Genomic DNA, 21,497 nt, shown 5'->3' with positions numbered 1-21,497 from the left:
TTTCTTTTTTTTTTTCTTTTTTTTTTTGTTTGTTTTTTTGTTTTTTTAATCTACGTTATTTTCAGTGGTATTACTTCCAGACTGCTTATTCCCAGCCACCCATACACAGCCACATCCATGGCAGTCCACAGGGTACCATCAGCTTGGTTTGGGTTTGTTGTTGTTTTTCTACCCCATCATCTGCACCGTTTCAGTGGCATTACTCCCACGCCACTCAATCCTAGTCCCCTATACACAGCCACACCAAGGCTTGTCTGTCGCAACCCCAGTGCCAGCAGTCCACAGGGAATCATAGATGTCAGGTCGCCAGGAAGCCATCAGCTTGTTTTGGGGATTTTTTTGTTGTTGTTGTTGTTGCTGTGGCCCAAAATTTGGGATATTTTGTTTTCTGCATATTTCGATGATGATGAAATATGATGCGGGTGAAGGAAGATGCCGCTATGGGCGTCCATTTAGGTTTGGAACTACTTGACAGGCTGTGCACGCATGATATATCCCTGTGTCAACCAGGCTGAGAGATGAAGACTCCTTCTGTGATGGTCAGGAAATTTTAGCAATACTGTGAAAGATGTGTGTATAAACTGTGTGGCCCCAGTCTTCCTACTTGAGCACAAAGTTTACTCAGCTTTAGACAGGAATTGTCCATGGACTGAAAAAAAACCCCACCTCTGAGGGGTTCAAAGCTGCATCCTCCCAGTCATTAGTCTGAGACATTAACTCTTTCCGGACGAAGGAATGCTCACGCATTCCTACACAAAACGTATTCGGTTTCGGACGAAGGAATGGAATAGCATTCTCCGAAAGTAAAATTCCATCATGCGCTGTACACGTGATTTTGTGATTAGCCAAGCAGAGTGCGCTATTCTGGGTCACTCCACAATCGAATAGTATGATTGGTTAGTCTGGGATGTGTGGCCTGTCTCACACACACGCTGACAAAGTCACTGACCGGTCGTCTGCTCGCATGCCAGCCTGTTAGCAAAGCGGCCTCTTCTCAGAATGTTGTGAAGCGAACAAGGCAGTGACAGCAATGTTTTAGGGTTGCCGAAGTACTTGAAATGCTACAAACTGAAGGGTCGGACATTGAAGAGGTGGATGATGACGAAGAAGAAAGCGAATTTAATGCAGAAAGCGAGCATGGGTATGGTGATTCAGGGTGAAAAATTGGCAGTATTTTCTACATGTGGCAAAACTGTAAAAATAAGATGAGAAATTTGATTTTTTTATATGTAATAGCTCAACACGTAATAAACCAGTTCTGAAAGTTTCATTTTCTTACACAGTATTTTGTATATTTTGTAATTTTTTTCCAAACCCTTACAAATGGGCCGTCTGTGGGGAAAAGCAAGGGAGAAAACTTGTCGTCCTGAGTGAGTTAATTTCTTTGCCACAGATGCTGGTCAGTTTTGATGATGGCCAACATGTAAAAAAAAAAGATACACACATACACACGCACAATTCCATGCGTACACATACACAGTCACCAACCAATATGCATGGGTTTGTGAATTGTTCAGAAATGTTTTGGCCGAAAGAGAATGGTCCCAAATGAAAACCATCCCCCTTATGTATGGCAGACAGATTTGCACATACTGTTTCTTTGACACACACTCTCTCTCTCTCTCTATCTGTCTCTGTGCCTCTCCAGACTGTCTATATGGTGATTCATTTGCACATAATACATGTATTTTTTTTAAACTTAATACCTTTCACTTAACTCTTTCAGAAACCTTTTACATTGGGTTTTCTTTTGTGTTTCCTTGTTGCCGTGTGCAGCCTGTTTGAGCTGAATGCCCCCAAGGTGACCGACTTTCTGAGCGAGGTCCCTCGACAGGTGAAGCTGGCAGACATCTTACACCTGTGTCATCTTCACGCCAAACCCCTCCAACCGATCGTCAGCCGGTACCTGGTGCAGCGTCTTGGTGCCACACCGTTTATCAGCAGGTGAGAAGGGAGGGCGGGGGGGGGGGGTGTCTGTGTGTGGGCTATGTGTTCTGTTTGGCGTTGAAGAAATTAGGAATCAAGGTAATAAACTTTTCTTGTTCTTTTTTTTTTTTTTTTTTTTTTTTCAAATGACAAAAATCATGAGCATCACTAGTATCATAGCCAATAACACTTAGTCAAACAAGCAGGTGAAATGGTTTGATTTTGGAGTTCAGTGACAAATGTTAACAGAAGTGCTTCTTGCTTCTTTAATTTTTCATATTTTTTCCTTTGCATGTTAAGACGTATGTATGCATGCATGCACAACAAGCACACACATACACACACATATATACAGTAATACACACATGCATAATATGCATCCACACACAACACACAAAATTTGTTTGGTGCAAATGCATATTTGCATGTATTGACATGTAATGGACAAAAAATGAATGCCTCCTTTTTTTTGACACATTCTTAAAAAGACAGGACTATTTAAAAAAAACAAAAACAATTTTCTCCAGTAAAACAAAGCTGCATACACTCCAGTGTCCATCCAAACATAACTGGCTCTACTCTAACGTTTACCCTTCACCCTGTTCTTGTCATCGCCAGGATGGAGATGCTGAGGGAGATGTGTGCCTCCAGCCAAGCGAGACTGGCCGTGCTGGGGTGCCTCCTCCACCTCCGCTCCTCCTTCCTCCTCCCCTCCTCCTCCTCCTCCTCCTCCTCCCCCCCGTCCCTCATCCCCAGCGACGCACGGCTGAAGGTCAGCAGCGACCCTTCCCGGTTCCCCCCGGACCTGGTGAACGAGACGCTGGAGGGATTCCTGTCCCATGTGAAGGACGAAGAATGCTGTGAGGCATTGGAAGTCTGCTGGCAGCACAGGTATGTCGTTACAGGGTTTCTTACTGTCTCTCTCTTGTGTGACGGTATGATTATGTTGTTACGTACCCCTATCGTTTATGGGCATTGGCCTATGATGAATAAACCATTCATTCATTCATTCATTCATTCATTCATTCTCTGTCTGTCTGACTCTCTCTCTCTCTCTCTCCCTCTTTCTTTCTCTCTCTCCTTCTTTCTCTTTCTTTCTCTCTCTCATTCTTTCTCTCTCTCATTCTCTCTCTCTCTCTCTCTCTCTCTCTCTCTCTCTCTCTCTCTCTTTGTCTCTCTCTTGCTCATTCTCTCTCACTCTCTTTTTGTCTCTCTCTCTTTTGCTCATTCTCTCTGTCTCTTTGTCTCTCTTGCTCATTCTCTCTCACTCTCTTTTGGTCTCTCTCTTGCTCATTCTGTCTGTCTTTTTTTTTTTTGTCTTTTTTTGCCCCTTGTAGAGAAGGTTATATTTGTCACGAAACATGAAATCACATTCTACATTTGGATCAACAATATAGCAAAATACATAATCAGATTCCAACAAAACCAGTGAAGCATTACACAGTAGAATCTACTTCTTGGAAAGTACATAAACACTGACAGTCTATTCTCACTGAAGTTATATCATTCATCAACTGAAAGGTATTTTTTTGTTTTGCATATCCCCTATCCCAACAGACACACACACAGCAAAGACACACACACTCTCTCTCTCTCTCTCTATTTCCCCCTCTCCCTCTTTCTCTCTCTTGCTTTTTATGATTTTTCTTCGTGACGGCATGGTGGAAAGAAGCTTGTAGTTTTATCCATTTACCCCCAAACATTTGAGTTCTGTCTGTCTGTCTGTCTCTCTTTTGTTTTAAGTGATTTTTCTTTGTGAGAGCATAGGGAAAGAAGCTTGTAGTTTATCCATTTACTCTCCTAGTCTTCAAGATGCCATCTGCATGGGACCTCATTTCTGCATAGCCCCTGTTAGTCCCATACCAGTGCAGACATTGCTGATTGCTAAACGTCTGACGGGCACAATAGCCGAGTGGTTAAAGCGCTGGACTGTCAGTCTGAGGGTCTCGGGTTCGAATCACGGTGACGGCGCCTGGTGTGTAAAGGGTGGAGATTTTTACGATCTCCCAGGTCAACATATGTGCAGACCTGCTAGTGCCTGAACCCCCTTCATGTGTATATGCAAGCAGAAGATCAAATACGCACGTTAAAGATCCTGTAATCCATGTCAGCGTTCGGTGGGTTATGGAAACAAGAACATACCCAGCATGCACACCCCCGAAAACGGAGTATGGCTGCCTACATGGCGGGGTAAAAACGGTCATACACGTAAAAGCCCACTCGTGTGCATACAAGTGAACGCAGAAGAAGAAGAAGAAGCTAAACGTCTTTTTACAGCAACCGGAACTAAACCAGATTAACATACTTTGATACCACCTTTGCCAAGAAGGTGATGTCCTTGCGAATTTTACAAGCATGAAAAAGGTGTGGCGGGGTTGGTCGGGCTGTAGACTTGTGATCCAGTGTTCACTGGTGATCAGGGTTTGAGGCTGCATTTAAGGCCAGACACTACAGTCAAATAACGACTTTTTTTTCTTCTCTCCAACTCTCTTTTTTTTTGTCTACTAGGTGTATCATGACTTGTGGATCACAAAAAAAAGTGTTCTTAGATTTCTGTGAATACCTGTTGCTATGAAAACAAATCAAAATGGCCGCCAAACAAAGTATCAAAGAAATCAGGTTTGTGGTCCATGTGGTGCATGCAGACACTTTTTGTTATGTGGACTTGACACACAGTGACATTGTCTTCATTTTCACGTGAGATTGTGTTGATTCTTCAATATTGTACTTTTTATGAATTTTTTAATTTTGGGTATTGCGAAATCATCAGAATTTACAATGGGTAAAAAGATTGGAACTGCTATGAATTAAAAACCCAGAGAATATTTTCATACATACTCGTGACAAAACTTCAATAAAATGTCATAAAACAATCATGCAAAGTCTCATAGTTGTAGGTTTACTCATCATTGAGCAAGTCCAAGGTATGTTGTCAAGGCCAGAAACTTGACGACTTGTGTCGAAATTGAACAAAAAATTATTAATAAACACTTTCGTGATTCAGCAAGCAATCTTTATTGGCAATTTTTTCATTGTTAAAGACATCTTTACAGTGGGAAAACTTATGCATATGATAGAAGAGATGTTCAAGAATGAAAATCCATCAAAAACCCAAATCATGAAATTTTGGTCTCTTTTGCACTGCCGTGTCCCCCCTTAAGCATGTTGCTGTGTCTTTGAGAAAAGCGCTATTCTTTTATCTTCCCCACTCCGCTCAAGTGTGAATGGGTACCCAGTGCTACCTGACTTTGCTTGGGGAAGGATAGAATTGATTGGAAGGAGAGGGTTGGGCCATGCCTTCCAATGTCAAGCCCCAGACACTGGAGATTAATTCATGCCCCTTGTGGCAGTAAATCATAAGAGCATGCCTAACTAAAAAATAGATGGATAACTAAATAAGAAGTTCATTTCTCAAACAGACAAAGATGATTTAAACTAGACACTTACATTATATGTATTTATTACATGGGGTTATGACACATTTGAGTCAGAACTATTGGTAATGCTACGATACTGAGGTATTCTAAAAATCCATGTTGTGTTTTGTTTATGTAGTTTGTGTTTAATCTGTGTGAAATGTCAGTTTATTTGTTTGCAAAGTTCTTGTGTTTACTTCTTTTTATATGTCTTTCTTGTTTGCGGATTGATTGAATTTTTCATTTTGATTTTGTCAGCTATTGGCCTGGATGCCTGAGGCTACTGAAACAAACTGACCAATGGCAGACAGCCTTACAACTGGAGGTTAAACTGAATGATATAAACTTGCTGAATGGTTGTACACCTTATGGTAAGTATTCTGCCCTTTTCAAATCACAGTTCTATAGATTTTCAAAAATAACTCATTGTCTCTGCACACATCTGTGTGTATGTGTGTGTGTGAAGGGTTGTTACCTTGCTGAAAGAAGACTGAGCTTACAGGTCAGGATGTCAGTCACTATTCTAAATTTGAACCTTTCCTCTGTGAGGGACTCTGAGTGTGTGTGTGGTGGAAGGGGGAGTATGGTATTGCACTACACTGCACTGCACTGCACTGCATTGCATTGCATTGCATTGCATTGCATTTTATTGTGTTGTATTGCAGTGTATTGTAGTGTCATGACAGATTTCTCTGTGTGACTTTTAAATTTTGGGCAGCTCTTCCCACAGGAACAGTGCAGCACCACCCCTTTGTTCTCTTTTATTTTTCTGTCTGTAAGTGTATTTGTTTTAAGGTCAGAGTGAATTTTGTCTCCAGACTTTTACCAGGGACATCCTGTTTATCGCTATGGGTTCTATTATGTGCCCTGAGTGCATGCTGCACATGGGACCTTGGTTTATCGTATAATCTGAAAGACTAACACCCAGACCACCACTCAAGGTCTGGTGTAGGGAGGAGTAAAAAAAATCCAGTCTGCACATGGGACTGGAACTTAGGTACACTCACTTCCTGGTCAGGTGCATTACCATCAGGCCACCACACTACTGAGATGGTGAGGTGACAGGCAGTACAATTGTCATGGTAATAGAAAGCCTTTGTCAAAGGTTTCCAGTGACTTTTGGAGTAATTTTGTCAACCTGTGAAAGACAGAATCACTAACAGATTTTTTATATCCTTTATTTTATTTTTTTTATTTTTTTATTCAATGGCAGCTGTCATTGGCTCTACCCAGGTAGGCAGCCTGTTGTGAAGATGACTCCAGTCCATGTTCGTAAAGTGCTTAGAGCTTGGTTTCTGACCGAGGACAGGCGCTATATAAGTATCCATATTACAGCCACCAGAATGTATGCCCAGAAACATATGGCAACTTCTGTATCAGTGTGAGTTTGTTTTGTTTTCTCTCTAGGATTTACACCCAGAAACCTGGACGAGTGGAAGTACCTGCTCCGTCTTTATCAGCAGCAGTCCGCCTCACAGCCACAGAGCCACCACCGTCAGGCACCAGCGTCGTCCTCACACACCGACCTTCCCCTCCCTCCAGACCCTCCACCTCCCACCCCTGCCACCTCTCTCCCCTCGTCCTCCGCTCCCATGGAAGTGTGTTTGTTTCCGTCATCGCCAGAGAGCACAGCCGTGGTCGGAAGGGATGCAGATTTGACAGATGTCCAAAACACTGATGCTTCTTCCAGCCCAGAATGTTCCAGGTCTGATGGGGAGGCCGGGGAGCAGAGTCCATTGGAGTCGGCAGGTGCAAAAAATACTTTGACAGAAGGTGGTAAGTGATTCGGTGTATTCATTCATTGTAGGTTGAATGTTCTGTGGCGATAAATGCTTTCTGTGGTTGTGATCAGTGCATTAAGGTGAAATTCCATGTACCTGGAAAGAAAAATGAAGCAAAATTCACATGTAAAGAATTTAATCCAAACTTTGCTTGCTAAGAAAAAAGAGTCGTTCATCCATAGGCATGGAAATTTACCAGTCATGTTTGACTGTGAAGGGGTACCGGACTGGTTGGGGAAGGTTGAAAACAGCGGAAGAAGAAGATGGGTACCTGACTGGTTAGGGAAGGTTGTAAACAGCGGAAGAAGAAGATGGGTACCTGACTGGTTGGGGAAGGTTGAAAACAGCGGAAGAAGAAGATGGGTACCTGACTGGTTAGGGAAGGTTGTAAACAGCGGAAGAAGAAGATGGGTACCTGACTGGTTGGGGAAGGTTGAAAACAGCGGAAGAAGAAGATGGGTACCTGACTGGTTAGGGAAGGTTGTAAACAGCGGAAGAAGAAGATGGGTACCTGACTGGTTGGAGAAGGTTGTAAACAGCGGAAGAAGAAGAGTGGACCCAGCTTTCCTACGCTGATCCCTGGACACATTGAATAAGAATTCAATGCCCTGGTGGCCAGAAAAGGCTGTGAGACCTTTACCCTGTTAAATCTACTTAAGAACAAAGACTGGTAACTTTCTTCACACAACAAGGTACACAACAGTTGAGTTGAGTTCACCATCACCTAACAGGCTTGAGGTGGCCGCTCTGCTCCTTTTTATTGTACATAACAATAATAATAATGATAATAATAATAATTTATAACTTTTCTATGGTGCAATATCCAGTACTAATGCTGCTCAAATCGCCATACATCATCGAGCCAGATATAAACATAACATAAAAACATATTACAACAGCTCAATCCAATGTGTTCACAGAACGAACAAAAAAAGCATGATCCATCAAACAATAAAACTATCAAGTAAATAATGCTTACATTAAAAAGAAATACATTCCATAAAAACACACATTTTTTAAGTACACACACACATTACGCACACACACACACACACACACACTCATACACACATGCACGCGCGCACCCAGACACATTAGATATATCAACTGCACTAAAACAGGATTATGTGAGTATAAATATCTCTAGCATAAAATCCATGTGGCGAACAGACTTTGGACTATCCATTGTGCTGAGTACAGAAATGTTTGTGGAAGAGGTGTGTTTTCAGATCTGACTCAAAGGTCTGAAGATCAGAAGCATTTCTGAGGGACAGTGGCAAAGAATTCCAAATTTGGGTTACTTCAGTCATGAAAGACCTTTTCCCTGCTGATTTGAAATTAGTTCTTGGAACTTTAAGTAACCTTTCAGAACTGGATCTTAGCGTTCTGTTTCATGTGAGGCGCTTAGAGCCCATCTGTGGGGAGTTTGCGCCAATTAAGTACAATGTATTATTATTCCTAGCCTCATTGTTCTTCGAGTATTGATCTTTTGTTGTATTGAGTGGCACATTATAAGTCAATGTGACCTGTTTCAGATACGGACGACCACAACACGTTGAGCTGGCTGTCGCTGGGGCTGCTCGCAGCACACCACATAGGGGCCGCCAAGGCTGTGTACCTTCTGCAGGAATGTGCTGTGGAGGAGAGGAGGGGGGAGGAGACAGCAGGAGGGGCAGAAGGAGGGGCAGTCCTTAGTGCTGACTTCTTCAAGGCCTGTCTGGCTCTGTCGGCCACCACCAACCAGCAAAAGTCAGTCGTGTGTGTGGGTTAGGTGTTGGTGGGGTAGGAGTGGGGTGTGGGGGGGGGGGGGGGAATAAGAGGTGTGTATGTGTCTGTGTTTGTGCCCATGCATGTGTATGTGTATGTATGTGTCTGTGTTTGTGCCCATGCATGTATGTGTGTGTGTGTGTGTCCACGCATGCATGTTTGTGTGCGCTTGTGTGAGTTTTTGAACATTATTTTTAGATGCACAATAGAGGTGTGACTGAGACTATTTCTTTCCACCAGAACATGCTTGGTTCAAATCTGTTTTTATGCCCTTTTTTTTTCAAACATTAAGCTTTATAATAACAAATACAGAACACGTTTTAACAATAACATTCTTTTCTCTTTTTTTATTTTCTTTTTTTTTAAGTGTGTTTCACAAGTGAGTCTTGAAGGCCTTGAATAATTATAATAATAATGATAATATGCAACAGTAGAAGTAGTAGGCGTTGCAGTATTGTTATTACTTGTTTTGGGTTGGGGGTTTTTTAAGTAACGATGGTAGTACTAGTACATTTATGTCATTCCTCTCACCAGAAATGTTTCATTACTGGTATTATTATTATTATTATTATTATTATCCATAATGTTGGTGCTTGTTTACACAGTCTTTGTTTTTTCCACAGACTGGTGATCCACAACATGCTGGAGAAGGTGGACAGCTACCTGTGGGCCAAGAAACCTGTGCACCTCACCCCCCAGGTGAGTCTGCCATCACCCCCACCCACCAACCCACCCACTCTGAGGGAGAGCAGGGCTTCATTCAGTGTAAACAGTATCCTCCCGTGTGAAAGTTGTGAGCTAGAAATTTCTTCCCCCCCTTTTTTTTTCTGTAGAAGTTAGATCCCTTTTTTTTATGCATATGTAGGATTGTGAACACCATTTTAATGAGATGAATTTTGACACCAGAGCAATTCTCAGGTGGAGGGCTCAGTGAGTTAATCCTGAATGGAAAGATGAATATGGCAGAGAGTCTGTCAAAAAAAAACTGCATGAAAGAGAGGAACTGAACACAGAGAGAGAGAGAGAACAGTAAAAAAGGGATGAGGAAAGAGTAGGGAATGGGGGGAAGGGAGAGAGGCTGGCAAAAGAGCTGAAAAGCTGAGTACTTTTGCAAAACAGATTTCAGTTTAATTTTCAGTTTCTTTGAGAGTGCTGTATTGTAGTGTAAACTGCACTGTATTGCACTGTGTACTGTGCTGTGTTGTGCTGCACTTTATTTTATTTTAAATCACTCCGGACGATGGAATGCTTGAGCAGTTTCGACAGTTGGAAATTTTTCCTCGTTTTCCTCATGGGGTAGCATAACAATTGCAGCTGCACTGGGCATCGTGAACACGCAAAGGTTGAATGGAAAGTTTCATCATGTGATTCCGTAACAACACACTTACCGGCAAGCCTTTGACTTCAGTACACCACATGACAAGTTAATCTGCATACATATCGAAAATGGCATCGCAGGCAATACAAGTGGAAATTTTAGGAGCAAACTATATCACGACAGCGGCTTTTTACTGCTGCTGAAGCGATTGAAATTCTTCAGACTGAAGATTTCGACATTGACGAGGATGATGAAGAACGTTAAATAAAGTATCTGCAGTGAAGAAAACTACCAGCAAGAAGGTACTGATAGTGACTCAGCTTCTGAGGGCTGTGAAGGGGGAGGGGTGTGGGCGTACACACGACATGAAGAGAGGGGTCAGTGGGTCAGGTACAGTAAGTTTCATTCAGTTACTTTATGTTTTGTATTTTTTGTTGTTTTTTTCCTAACCCTAATAAATGGGTCGTCTGTGGGGAAAAGCAAGGGAGAAAACTATTCATCTGGAGTGAGTTAGTGGACTTGATAGTATTGCATTTACCCACCCCCACCCCCAGAATTGTGATGCACTTTAGTTTATTTTAATGGACTTTCTAGTTTCGACTGTTGGCCACCGTTCTTTCTCCGTCTCTGAACCTTGCAGTTGGAATGAACTTCCTCTTTCGCTTCGTCAAGTCTCCACACTCAGCTCTTTCAAGTCTGGCCTTAAAACCCACCTCTTCCCAAAATAGTCTCCCTTCCTTGCCTCTTCCTTGTCTTCAGTTTCTCCAGTTTTAGAGTTATGCATGTGTGTGAATGACTGGTGCGAAAGCGCTTTAATTTGTCTCTGCACAAGATTCAGTGATATATATATATATATACCATTTTTATTATTAGTAGTAGTAGTAGCAGTATTGCATTTACCCAGTCTGACCCCCTTTGTTTACAGGTACATTATGCAGCAACACAGGAGAAACTTGCAGTGGGAAACAGCAACACGGATGATCATAACTATCACAACCTGGTAGGTTTTTCAAAGTCATAAGGAAGACTGCGGATACATACATGATTGGCTAAGTATTGTAGCCATGGTAGAAAGTGTGGTTATTAACATGACTAAGTATTGTAGCTTTGGTAGAAAGCGTGGATATTTACATGGCTAAGTATTGTAGCTTTGGTAGAAAGCATGGATATTTACATGGCTAAGTATTGTAGCTTTGGTAGAATGTGTGTTTATATACATGACTGGCTAAGTATTATAGCTTTTTTTGTCTTTTTTTTCTGTCTCAAATAATGTGTGGATACATACATTACTGAGTATTGTAGGTCTGTAGAAAGTGCAGATAAATGCATGGCTGACTAAGTATTGTAGCTTTGGTAGATTTTTCAAAGTCACAAAGAGTGTGTGGATACACACATCACTAATTGTTGTAGTTTTCATGATGACAGTTTAACTCCTTGACTGCTGCTGATGCTGTCACCTGACTGAGATAAAACGGAGCATACAGGTCAGGATTACCGTCTCCACCCTATATTTGGATTTCTCCCTGCTGCTACTGCGTTACTTTTGTTAAACAAAACCAATCCTGCCACTAACAGTAACTCAGAGTGAAATAATTGCACTTCACGTTCATGCCTGATGGACCTCATTTCACCAAGGCTTTGCAGTCAAGGGGTTAATCAACTGTATGAACTGAAGTGAGTATGTACTGACACAGCAGTGGATCAAGTTTAACAGCTCGGTTTCAAGACAAGGAGTAGAAACTTTCACTGCAGAATTTTGACCAACCTTCTGACAGTTGTTCACCTGCAGAATCAAGGATGTTGTTTGTTGTCACCCACTTTCTGTCGCAATTTGAAGGAGACCAAAAGCTTGCAACGGCAAACAAAATTGTTGTTTAATTACACATAAAAGAAAAAGAGGGCGCTAGTCAGGGGGGGAAAGGGGAGGTTACCTACTTCTTGGAGATATCGGCCATAGCTATTTTCGTTTTCTCTGCATAGGCGGATAGTAGTTTGCACAGGACAGGAATATCAGACCCCTGCTGGAGTCTGCACTAGTGGGTCACGGTTAAGTACGTTACTTAAACATAATTTTAGGAAGAAAATTTCCTATTCCACAGTTACAGATGTGAGATCTTGATTTTTTTTCCGCGTGTAAGATGATTGTTTACTAATACCATGATGATGGGGTTAATATGTATATGTGATTCTTGTCTTGCATAATGTGTTCTCTTCCATAATGTGTTTGTATGTGGTGTATATTGAAACTCACTTGTGTGTTTTGCATGTTGTTGTTTTTGTGTGTGAATATGTGTATGCATGTGTGTGTATTTCTTTGTGTGTGTGTGTGTGTGTGTTAAGTCAGATCAACTTTATTATCTTCATAGAGAAATTAACATGCGATTGTGTTGCTCGTACTCACAGTACAAACATGCAAAAAGATTATGCTAAGAAACTTATACATGTTCAAATAATCAAGAGATCACGGAAAGTTACGTTGACACATCTAAGAACATTTCAAGTATCTAACATATGTGTATGTCTGTCTGTGCACTTGTGTGTGTGTGTGTTCATGTGTGTATGTGTCTGTATGCTTGCATGTATGTGTGCACACAGTTTGCACGACTGTCAAGCGCCCCAGTGGAAGACAAACAGCTGGCAGAAGACCCAGACTGCCACTGGGGGGTCCAGGTCAACATCTTCAGGTAATCCTCCTCCTTTTTCTCCACCTCTTCCTCCTCCTCCTATTCATCCTGTGACTCTTGTCAGTATTGTATTGTATTGTGTTACATTGTTTTGTCACATCAGGATTACTCTGTGTGAAATTTCAGCTGCTGTCCATAAGGAGAGCACATCACCACACTGCAGGACCACCTGTTTGTTTGTTCTTTTTTGTCTGTCTGCAAGTTTATTTGTTTTACGATCAAAATGGATTTTTTAACAGAAGTTTGCCAGGGACGCCCATATTGTTCCCAGGCGGTGCAGCATTCACATTTCACACTGTGTTTTATCTTCAGTTTAACGTCTATTCACTATAAGTGTTTTTAGATGGAAAGGAGTAAAGAAGTGGATAAAGGAAAGGGAATGCATGTGAATATTAGTGTAAAAAAGTATTCATGTTATGTATCAGAGGAAAAGTATATTATAAGAAAAAAGTCTAAAGAGATTGTGGTGTGCATTGAATGAGGTGTCATGGGAAGGAGAATATGTATATGCATATCAACAAGTATTAACCTATAACAATGTAAATATAAATAACAACATTAATTATAACACATCAAAGGAGGATACCAACTGGACTGGAGTTTAGAATTTCCGAAAACATTCTAAGCAATGAATAATCATTCAAAATCTTTTCAGTGGCTAATGAAATATTGGAAGAAAAGTCATCAACTACATCTTTAGGAATTAAATGTCTTATGCTCGGACAATGAATGAGTAGATGACTTACAGTTATTTGCTTACCCATATACATTTTATATTTTTAGAAAATTTTGTACAAAAGGCATTTAAACGAATTCTATACATTAGACTTGTAATTTGTCTTGAATGTGCTGCTGGTGTCAAATTTAGAAAATGTTTGGGGTTAGCTGCATTCTTTGTGTTTACACAACACTGGTAATATTGATTATTTGAATCTATAAGTAATCTATAAGTCACACTGTGTTCTTTGTGGTTGTGTGCAGGGTGTGCGAAGCATGTGGCATCGAGCTGAACGAGACAGTGTCGCACTTGGAGCCAGGACTGTACACTTTCAAGTGTGGTAAGTTGAGAGTCATCCAAGTCACTCGACTTACGTTGGCTATATTTGTACAAGTTACGTGAATTCTTTGATATCTCAAAGATAAACATTATTGACATGTTTGCTTACAGAAATGTGGCATGTGCATTACCTCCAGAGAGCAGCACAAAGTCTATGTTCCCACATTCCAGACGCTGTTTTATTTGTGAATAAAGCATCAGAGGAAATCCCTCACGCTGCACATGTCGATGAAATTCGCGTTGCTACACACCATACTTTATAAAACCTTATCTTCTTGTCATAATCATTTACCTTTTTCAACCAAGATCAAAGGGGTGAGAGAAAGAACTCTTATTCTTAACAGACGATCCTAGTCACAGACTGAAGTTCCTGTACATGATTTTCACTTTTTTTATCTGTTTGTTCTGGAAGCGTTAAAAAGGTCCCTTGGACCTGATCAATCTGCATCCAGCTCAATTTTTTCCATTTTCTAAGTGTCATAGTCACATATTTGTGAATTGTCAGAAGCCTTGGTTTGAAACATTTAATGACTGACATGGTTTTCATTTTGATTATAATGCTTCTATGCATGTATGATAGGCAGTCGTGTCTGACTATGACCACCAGAATAGCAGAGGAGGCAACTGCTGTTCTATGTGGGCTAGAATCTGATTATAGTGGAGAGTGTCTTGCCCTAGTTACATCCCACTCTCTCAGCCATGAGGGTTTTCGGACAGTCGGTGTTGGAATGGTTCCCAATGCCAACCAGCCCCCAAGGCTGAAAAACTTGTATAATTGCTTTTTATGTTTTTAATTTATGTAGAACTGAATATTTAAAAGATATAGAATAACAGTTTCAGAAGTGAATACTACAGTGTCAGCTAAGTTAACTCACTCAGTACGGCCAGTCCTCTCTTTTCCTCTACACAGACCCCTCGGATGTCCAGTGGGTGTCTGAATGACCCAACCTTTAGCTTCCGTCGTCAGAATTGTGGTATTCCTTGTCAACATTCACGTCTTCAGTATAAGAGCCTTCCGCTTGAAATATTTTGATGATGGTAATAGGGGTGAAACGCTGTTAACGCCGTCTCTTTCGCCGTTCGTATGGAGAGAGTTAAGCAAGCAGCAAAGCATCTTTAGTACAGAATGGAACAGTTGAAAAACAATGTCTCTTCCTTTCCAGTCCTCTCATTTTCCCTCAAACTGAATAGTGCTACTGTTGCAGTATACATTGATGTTTCTACATGTTTGTGTTCAAAATTTTAGTTGTTCACTGCTTATTGAAATCTTGTGATTTAAAAACGAAACAGTTCTGACAAAAAAGTAGGCATGAAAAACCAAACCATTGCTATTACTGTCACACCAACAATGAGCCATCAACATGGTCAAGAGGTCACGAAAACAGTCAGAAAACAAGAGTTGCTGATGAAGGTGGTGAGAGACTACTGAAATATACGAGTAAGTTTAAACTTTCTACTATACAGACCTACCCACCATTTCAAATTCATTCCCCAAACCTAAACTGCATTCCCCAATGCCCACAGACTTGAATTTCCCCCTTAACCAAAAAAAAAAAATTTTGAATTTTAAAAATCAAAGAAGAGTCTGGGTATCATTTGAATTATGACAGCACATTAATTCACTGTATAGTCAAACTTTGCCCAGCACATATTCCTGCTGACCTACTTTCTCACCTGCCAGTCAGCATCCACATTACGACAGTGTCTGTCAAAAGCCATTATCATGGACTGTGTTTGGAATTAAACTGGAATGTTCGTTTATTTGGGTGCAACATATGTTGTGTGTGTGCCATATTGACAATACATTTCCCTAGCTTTTAAAAACTCCCCTCCGATATTGAATTTAAAAAGTTCAGGGGTTGGTAGGTCTGATTATGTGTATCCAGAATCCGAGAATCTTTACCAATGTATACCACTGCTGTTTGCCTCAAACACATAGACACTAATCCTTTGTTTCTGTTCTCAGGCCATGTGTTCCACAAGTTTTGCGCCCCAGAGAAACAGTGCCCCTTGTGCTGATGTTTCACAAGACACAGACTGCAGATACTGGCTTTGAAAGTGTTGACGTTCACAGTTTTGATCTAGAATACTCCAAATGAGATTGCCTCTTGTCAGATGAAGCACACTGTCAGCCAGGTGAATGTGTGATTTGATTGGATATTATAAATGCGTCCTGTTTTTGTATTGGGTCCAGTTAATGTGCCCTAGATTTGATTGTGTGTTTTAGATGTGTCCTGTTTTTTGGATTGGGTCCTGTAAATTAGTCCTGGCATTTGATTGGGTGTTTTAAATTTGTCCTGTGGGTGCTGTGAATATGTCCCGTTATTTATTGAGTGTTATAAACGTGTCCAGTGTTTTGAATGGGTCTCACCAATGTGTCTTGTGTTCTGTTTGAATCTTTTAAGTTTTTCTGGGGGTTTTTTCATGTGAATGGTACATTGTGTTCAATTACAGCCTTCCATTTGCTTGGACCTAATGTATTTACCAGCTTTGACATACTCGTGAAGTATGTGGGACAGGAATACGTGTACTCATGTAATTCGCAGAAGCGTCAACCCCCACAAAGTGAGGAGACAAGACCGGTCATCTGCTGTTGCATGCTTACAGTGCAGCTGCACTTGTGCATTTGCCTTTGGGCTGTGTTCTCATCTCCGCAGTCAGTGACGTCTTCATTGTTCGAGAATGATGGACTTCTGTGATGGAGCGGGTGGTTGGAGAATGATGGACTTCTGTGATGGAGCGGGTGGTTGGAGAAAGATGGAGGAGGAGTGGATAGAGAAAGGAGGTGGTCGGGAGGGATGGAGAGGGAGGTGAAACAGGTGACAGTCCCTAACGTTTGACAGCTGACATGTTACCCTGGAATCTAAATTTAGTTTCTGAGGCTGCCACTTATTTCTGTACGACTAAAGCAAACATCTTGTTGAAATCATTGATGGTGCTGAAAATCAGTGAGCATTGGCTGTGTGACAGAGCCATCTACAGAGAGAAATCCTAGAGAACATACGTATATGAAACAGTCTTCTGCTTTTAACAAAAGTGTATATAGATTCTAGAACCTTTCAGAAAAAAAAAAAACGAAGAAGTAAAAAAGAAGAAAGAAAACTATCATGCGGTATGAACATATGTTTGGGAGGTACAAGGCACATGGAGAGCAGAGAGCAGTGTATGGCTGCCTACTTTGCATCTTTGATTGTACGCTGTGCAAGATTTCTAGAAGTTCATCTCTGGAAATGTTGGCATTTGTAGACTGTATTGTCTTCCTCCATGACTCCATTCCTTGCATGGGAAAGCACTCTGCCAGTTGTGCGCCATGATGTCTGAAGGAAGAAAGCTGGTACCTGGTAAGTTTTGTGTTTGTGTTGTTAGTACATGATCTCAGTTTGTGTGTGCATAATGAAAATCAGTGAAATCGATTATTGGTGATGTTTGAATTTTTGTGTGTGTGTGTATGTGTTGCAGTTTGAGCTGTGATAAGTTTTGTTTGGCTCCCATTCCTCTTATGTCCATGGTCATGTTCCTGTTGTAGAATACTGGAAGTATTTGTTGATGTCAGTGTTCCTTGAGGGATGGTGCATTCCAGGCTTTTGTTTCATTTTCTTTGCATGACTTATTTGTTTTGGTTTTTTGCTTTGGTGGTCCCTGTGTAGGTAGGACTGTGTGATTCTGTGCGTCTGTGAGTGTCTTTTTTTTTATAATTTTTTAAGGGTGTGGGAGGGCAAGGGGGGTCCTCTAGCATTTTGTAAAATTTTGTTTTAGGGTAGGGGGGTTGCCTAGCATTTGAGCCATTTTGTTTTCTATTTTTTATGATGAAGAATGATGATGTGGATGACATCAATGCAGCCGTCGTTGGGGTCCATTTAGATTTGGGACTATGTGACAAGGCTGTACTCTGCCCTATCTTTAATGATGCATTCCAGTGCCAACCAGGCCTGAGATACTGACACAGTGTTGGTCAGCGCATTTGAGCAACACTCCTAAAAGATGCATCCGTGAAGTGGATGACCCTCAACTGTGTGGTGCCAGGCTGTACATTTGTGCCCATGGCACAATCAGCTGTGGGTAGGAGCCAGCAGTAGGCTGTAAATGATCACTTCTATTGGGGCTTTAACTCTCTCCATACGAACAGCGAAAGAGACGACGTTAACAGCGTTTCACCCCAATTACCATCATCAAAATATTGCAAGAGGAAGGCTCTTATACTGAAGAGGTGAATGTTGACAAAGAATACCACAATTCTTACGATGGAAGCTAAAGGTTGGGTCATTCAGACACCCACTGGACATCCGAGGGGTCTGTGTAGAGGAGAAGAGAGGACTGGCCGTACTGAGTGAGTTAAGCTGTTTCCTCCCTTTCTGTTCATGATGCTAACCACTTTGCATGGGAGGCTTATGTTTTTTTGTGTGTGTTTTTCATCTGTCCCATTGTTTGGACTGGTGAATTCAAGCGCATTCTTCGTGGACTGGGAATTTGTGCATTATGAGGTCACATGATCAGAAATGGCATTGGCCATTTCTGTAAAGTTTCATTTCAGGTAATTGTTGATAGGGGGGCAAAATCAGGCATTGGACTTTTGATCCAGCATTCACTAATGTTCAGAGTTTGATGCCCTATTTTAAGATAAGAATAACTTTATTATCTCCAACTGGAGAAATTTGGTCAGGTGCATTATCACAACATAGACAAGTAAACAACATGGGGACCATAACTGTAAAAGTCAACAACAGCTTTTACGAATATTACGAAGGTACAAATGTAAAAAATATCACATACACCGTTTCATACATACATTCCACACACTGCAGGTAATAACTAGTATTCTTAATGTAAAAACAGAAAGAATTAAGAAACATTATTTGAATATAATTATAAGCATAGCCTACTATACAGCACATTGATTATAATAGACAGATAAGATAAGAATAAAGATAAATTGCGGAAAACCGCAACCAGATAATCAGCACACACCCGCACCCACCCAACCCACACACGCAGATTACTTGATTACACAAGAGTAATAAACATGTTCTCAAATAAAAGCATTTCACACATTCGCTTTTAAAACATTGACAATGGTGCGGAGTCTGTGGGAGAGGCACTTGACTCCAGTTTTCCTCACTCAGCCCAGGTGTGTAAACGGGGACCTGACTTTCTGGTTGGGGAAAGTTAAAATGCCGGAAGGAGAGGATTGGGCACCGCATTCCTACGCTGAGCCCTTGGATATGAGTTCACTGCCCCTGTGGGTGTGAAAGGTTATGGGACCTTTGATGCGTTTGACAGGCAGGAATTGGGATCAGGATTAATGTTAGGTTTGAGTTGTTGTGTTAGAAGAGTGATCGCGATGGAACATCAGCAAAACATTTGCCTGTGCAAAGCAATGAGTTGTCTTCTTCTGTAAGAGAAACTACACATAAGGATGCCGTGTCTGTTCATCAGAAACACAAGAAAAGAAAATTAGGTAGGGGGCATGATGCTTAACCCCTTGACTCTTGAACCTTAGTGACATGAGGTTAGTCTGGCATGAGTTTGAAATGCAGTTATACTCTTTGTTGCACTTATCAATGGTGCAGTTGGTTTTGCTGAACAGAAATAATGCAGTCCCAAGAGGAAGAAGCCCAAGAGTGATGACTGAGTCCTGACCTATAAACAATATTGTATCAGTGAGGTGATAGCTGGTGACCAACTTCCTCATCAGCAGCTTTGAAAGGGTTAAACAAACTCTATTGGAAACAGTTCCCTCTGGTGCTGCCAGTTTTCTGTATGATGTTCAAAACAAACTTTTTTTTGGTAGAATTCCTGTGTGTGAGATAGACCTCTTTTTTTTTCTTTTTATATATATATATATATATATATATATATATATATATATAAATGTTTCACATAAAATTTTGTGCTGTATACAACGAATCAGCTCTGGGCAGGAAAATCATGACAAGTGCTGCAAGAGGGCAACAGTAGGCTGATATATCCGCATTGAACTCACTATAAACTTTCTTTAAAAATCTTTCTCTCTCCCTTTATTATGACCTTTTCTTCCTTTCTAGGTGAAGGGTTTACATAAAGTGCTTTGAATACAAGATCAGGATGCAAATGCATACATCATTTTGTTGTTGTTGAATGCTCTGGTTAGCATATACCTGTGATCTTGCTGTGGTTCTTCTTTGAGGAGTTTCACTGACCAATCTTAATGTTTTTTGGTGTGACTAAGTGATATTTGTTCACTGCATGAAAAAAGCCTATTGGAGTTACTTAACAAATGTCAGGGTCATAGAAACTATTTTTATGAGCATGTTTGGGTTTATGCTTTGAATTACTTATGAGTGTATACATGAAAACTTTTTTTTAAAAGTCATATGTATTATTTTTATACATTCTTTCCAATTGTAAATATGGCAAGTACGTTGACATATGCTGTGGCACAGCCTGTTTATAGTTGTCCTTGTCCTTAAAACCTGAACATCCTTTTCTTTTCTGTTTCCCTTTTTTTTTTTCTTTTTTTTTTTTTGTAAAGCATTGCATGCCCCATTTTGTGCACTTTTGTGATGATGCAATTGACCCATCAAGTACTTCATGTTTTATTATTACAACCTGTGCCTGACGGTGGTGGGTTACGTTGATTGTCAGGTGTCTTTCTAGCAGACGTGGTTTTACATAATACATGTATTTTGTCAGAACACAGTGACGCCTCCTTGAAAAACTGAAACCACACCTGAGAAAAAGTGGATAAATCTTGAAGAAAAAGAAAAGGGGTGGGGGGTAAGGGGGAGGGGGGGGGTTGGGGTGATCCCAGGTGCCAGGTGTCTTGTGGAAATTTCTACCTGCCGAATTGCTGAGGTGCCGTGCCATCAACAGGTAGGCATTGGACTTGTGATTCAGTGTTCACCAGTGATGAGGGTTCAGGGGTTCACTGTTTTGGCGCAGTGTTGGGTCCCAGGGAGAGGCGCTTTCCTCTGATTTTCCTCACTCCGCCCAGGTGTCAATGGGGACCTGATTTATGTTGGGGAAGGTAAAAAAAATGGCCGGAAGGAGGCTGTGGGACCTTTAAAGTTTGACCTACCTTGTTGAGAGATTGTAGGACGTGAACTTTTAGAAATACAGATACTACACATGCATTGCCTTGTTGAGAGATTGTAGGACGTGAACTTTAAGAAATACAGATACTACAGATGCATTGCCTTGTTGAGAGATTGTAGGACGTGAACTTTAAGAAATACAGATACTACACATGCATTGCCTTGTTGAGAGATTGTAGGACGTGAACTTTAAGAAATATAGATACTACACATGCATTGCCTTGTTGAGAGATTGTAGGACGTGAACTTTTAAGAAATATAGATACTACACATGCATTGCTTTTGTTGGTTTAAGTAGATTATGTTTTGACCTACCTTGCTGAGAGATTGTAGGACGTGAACTTTTAAGAAATATAGATACTACACATGCATTGCCTTGTTGAGAGATTGTAGGATGTTAACTTTAAGAAATATAGATACTACACATGCATTGCCTTGTTGAGAGATTGTAGGACGTGAACTTTAAGAAATACAGATA

The 21,497-nt window shown here is 40.9% G+C and overlaps 1 protein-coding gene across 1 annotated transcript in view; it reads left to right on the top strand.

The window, feature by feature from the left end:
• Window positions 1-16,211, top strand: part of LOC143286311 (uncharacterized) — a 44,459-nt gene extending 28,248 nt beyond the window's left edge. Inside the window, exons 19-27 of the mRNA XM_076593850.1 lie at window positions 1,777-1,944; window positions 2,545-2,817; window positions 6,862-7,118; window positions 8,659-8,872; window positions 9,514-9,589; window positions 11,134-11,212; window positions 12,804-12,892; window positions 13,874-13,950; window positions 15,916-16,211. Of these exons, the coding sequence (XP_076449965.1) occupies window positions 1,777-1,944; window positions 2,545-2,817; window positions 6,862-7,118; window positions 8,659-8,872; window positions 9,514-9,589; window positions 11,134-11,212; window positions 12,804-12,892; window positions 13,874-13,950; window positions 15,916-16,048 (1,366 nt within the window). The 3' untranslated portion in view covers window positions 16,049-16,211. The remainder of the gene's footprint in view (window positions 1-1,776; window positions 1,945-2,544; window positions 2,818-6,861; window positions 7,119-8,658; window positions 8,873-9,513; window positions 9,590-11,133; window positions 11,213-12,803; window positions 12,893-13,873; window positions 13,951-15,915) is intronic.
• Window positions 16,212-21,497: the final 5,286 nt, after the last annotated feature.

This window comes from Babylonia areolata, chromosome 10 (genome assembly GCF_041734735.1).
Source record: "Babylonia areolata isolate BAREFJ2019XMU chromosome 10, ASM4173473v1, whole genome shotgun sequence".
In the NCBI taxonomy this organism is placed as follows: Eukaryota; Metazoa; Mollusca; class Gastropoda; order Neogastropoda; family Buccinidae; genus Babylonia; species Babylonia areolata.
This window is presented reverse-complemented; position numbering and strand designations above follow the sequence as displayed.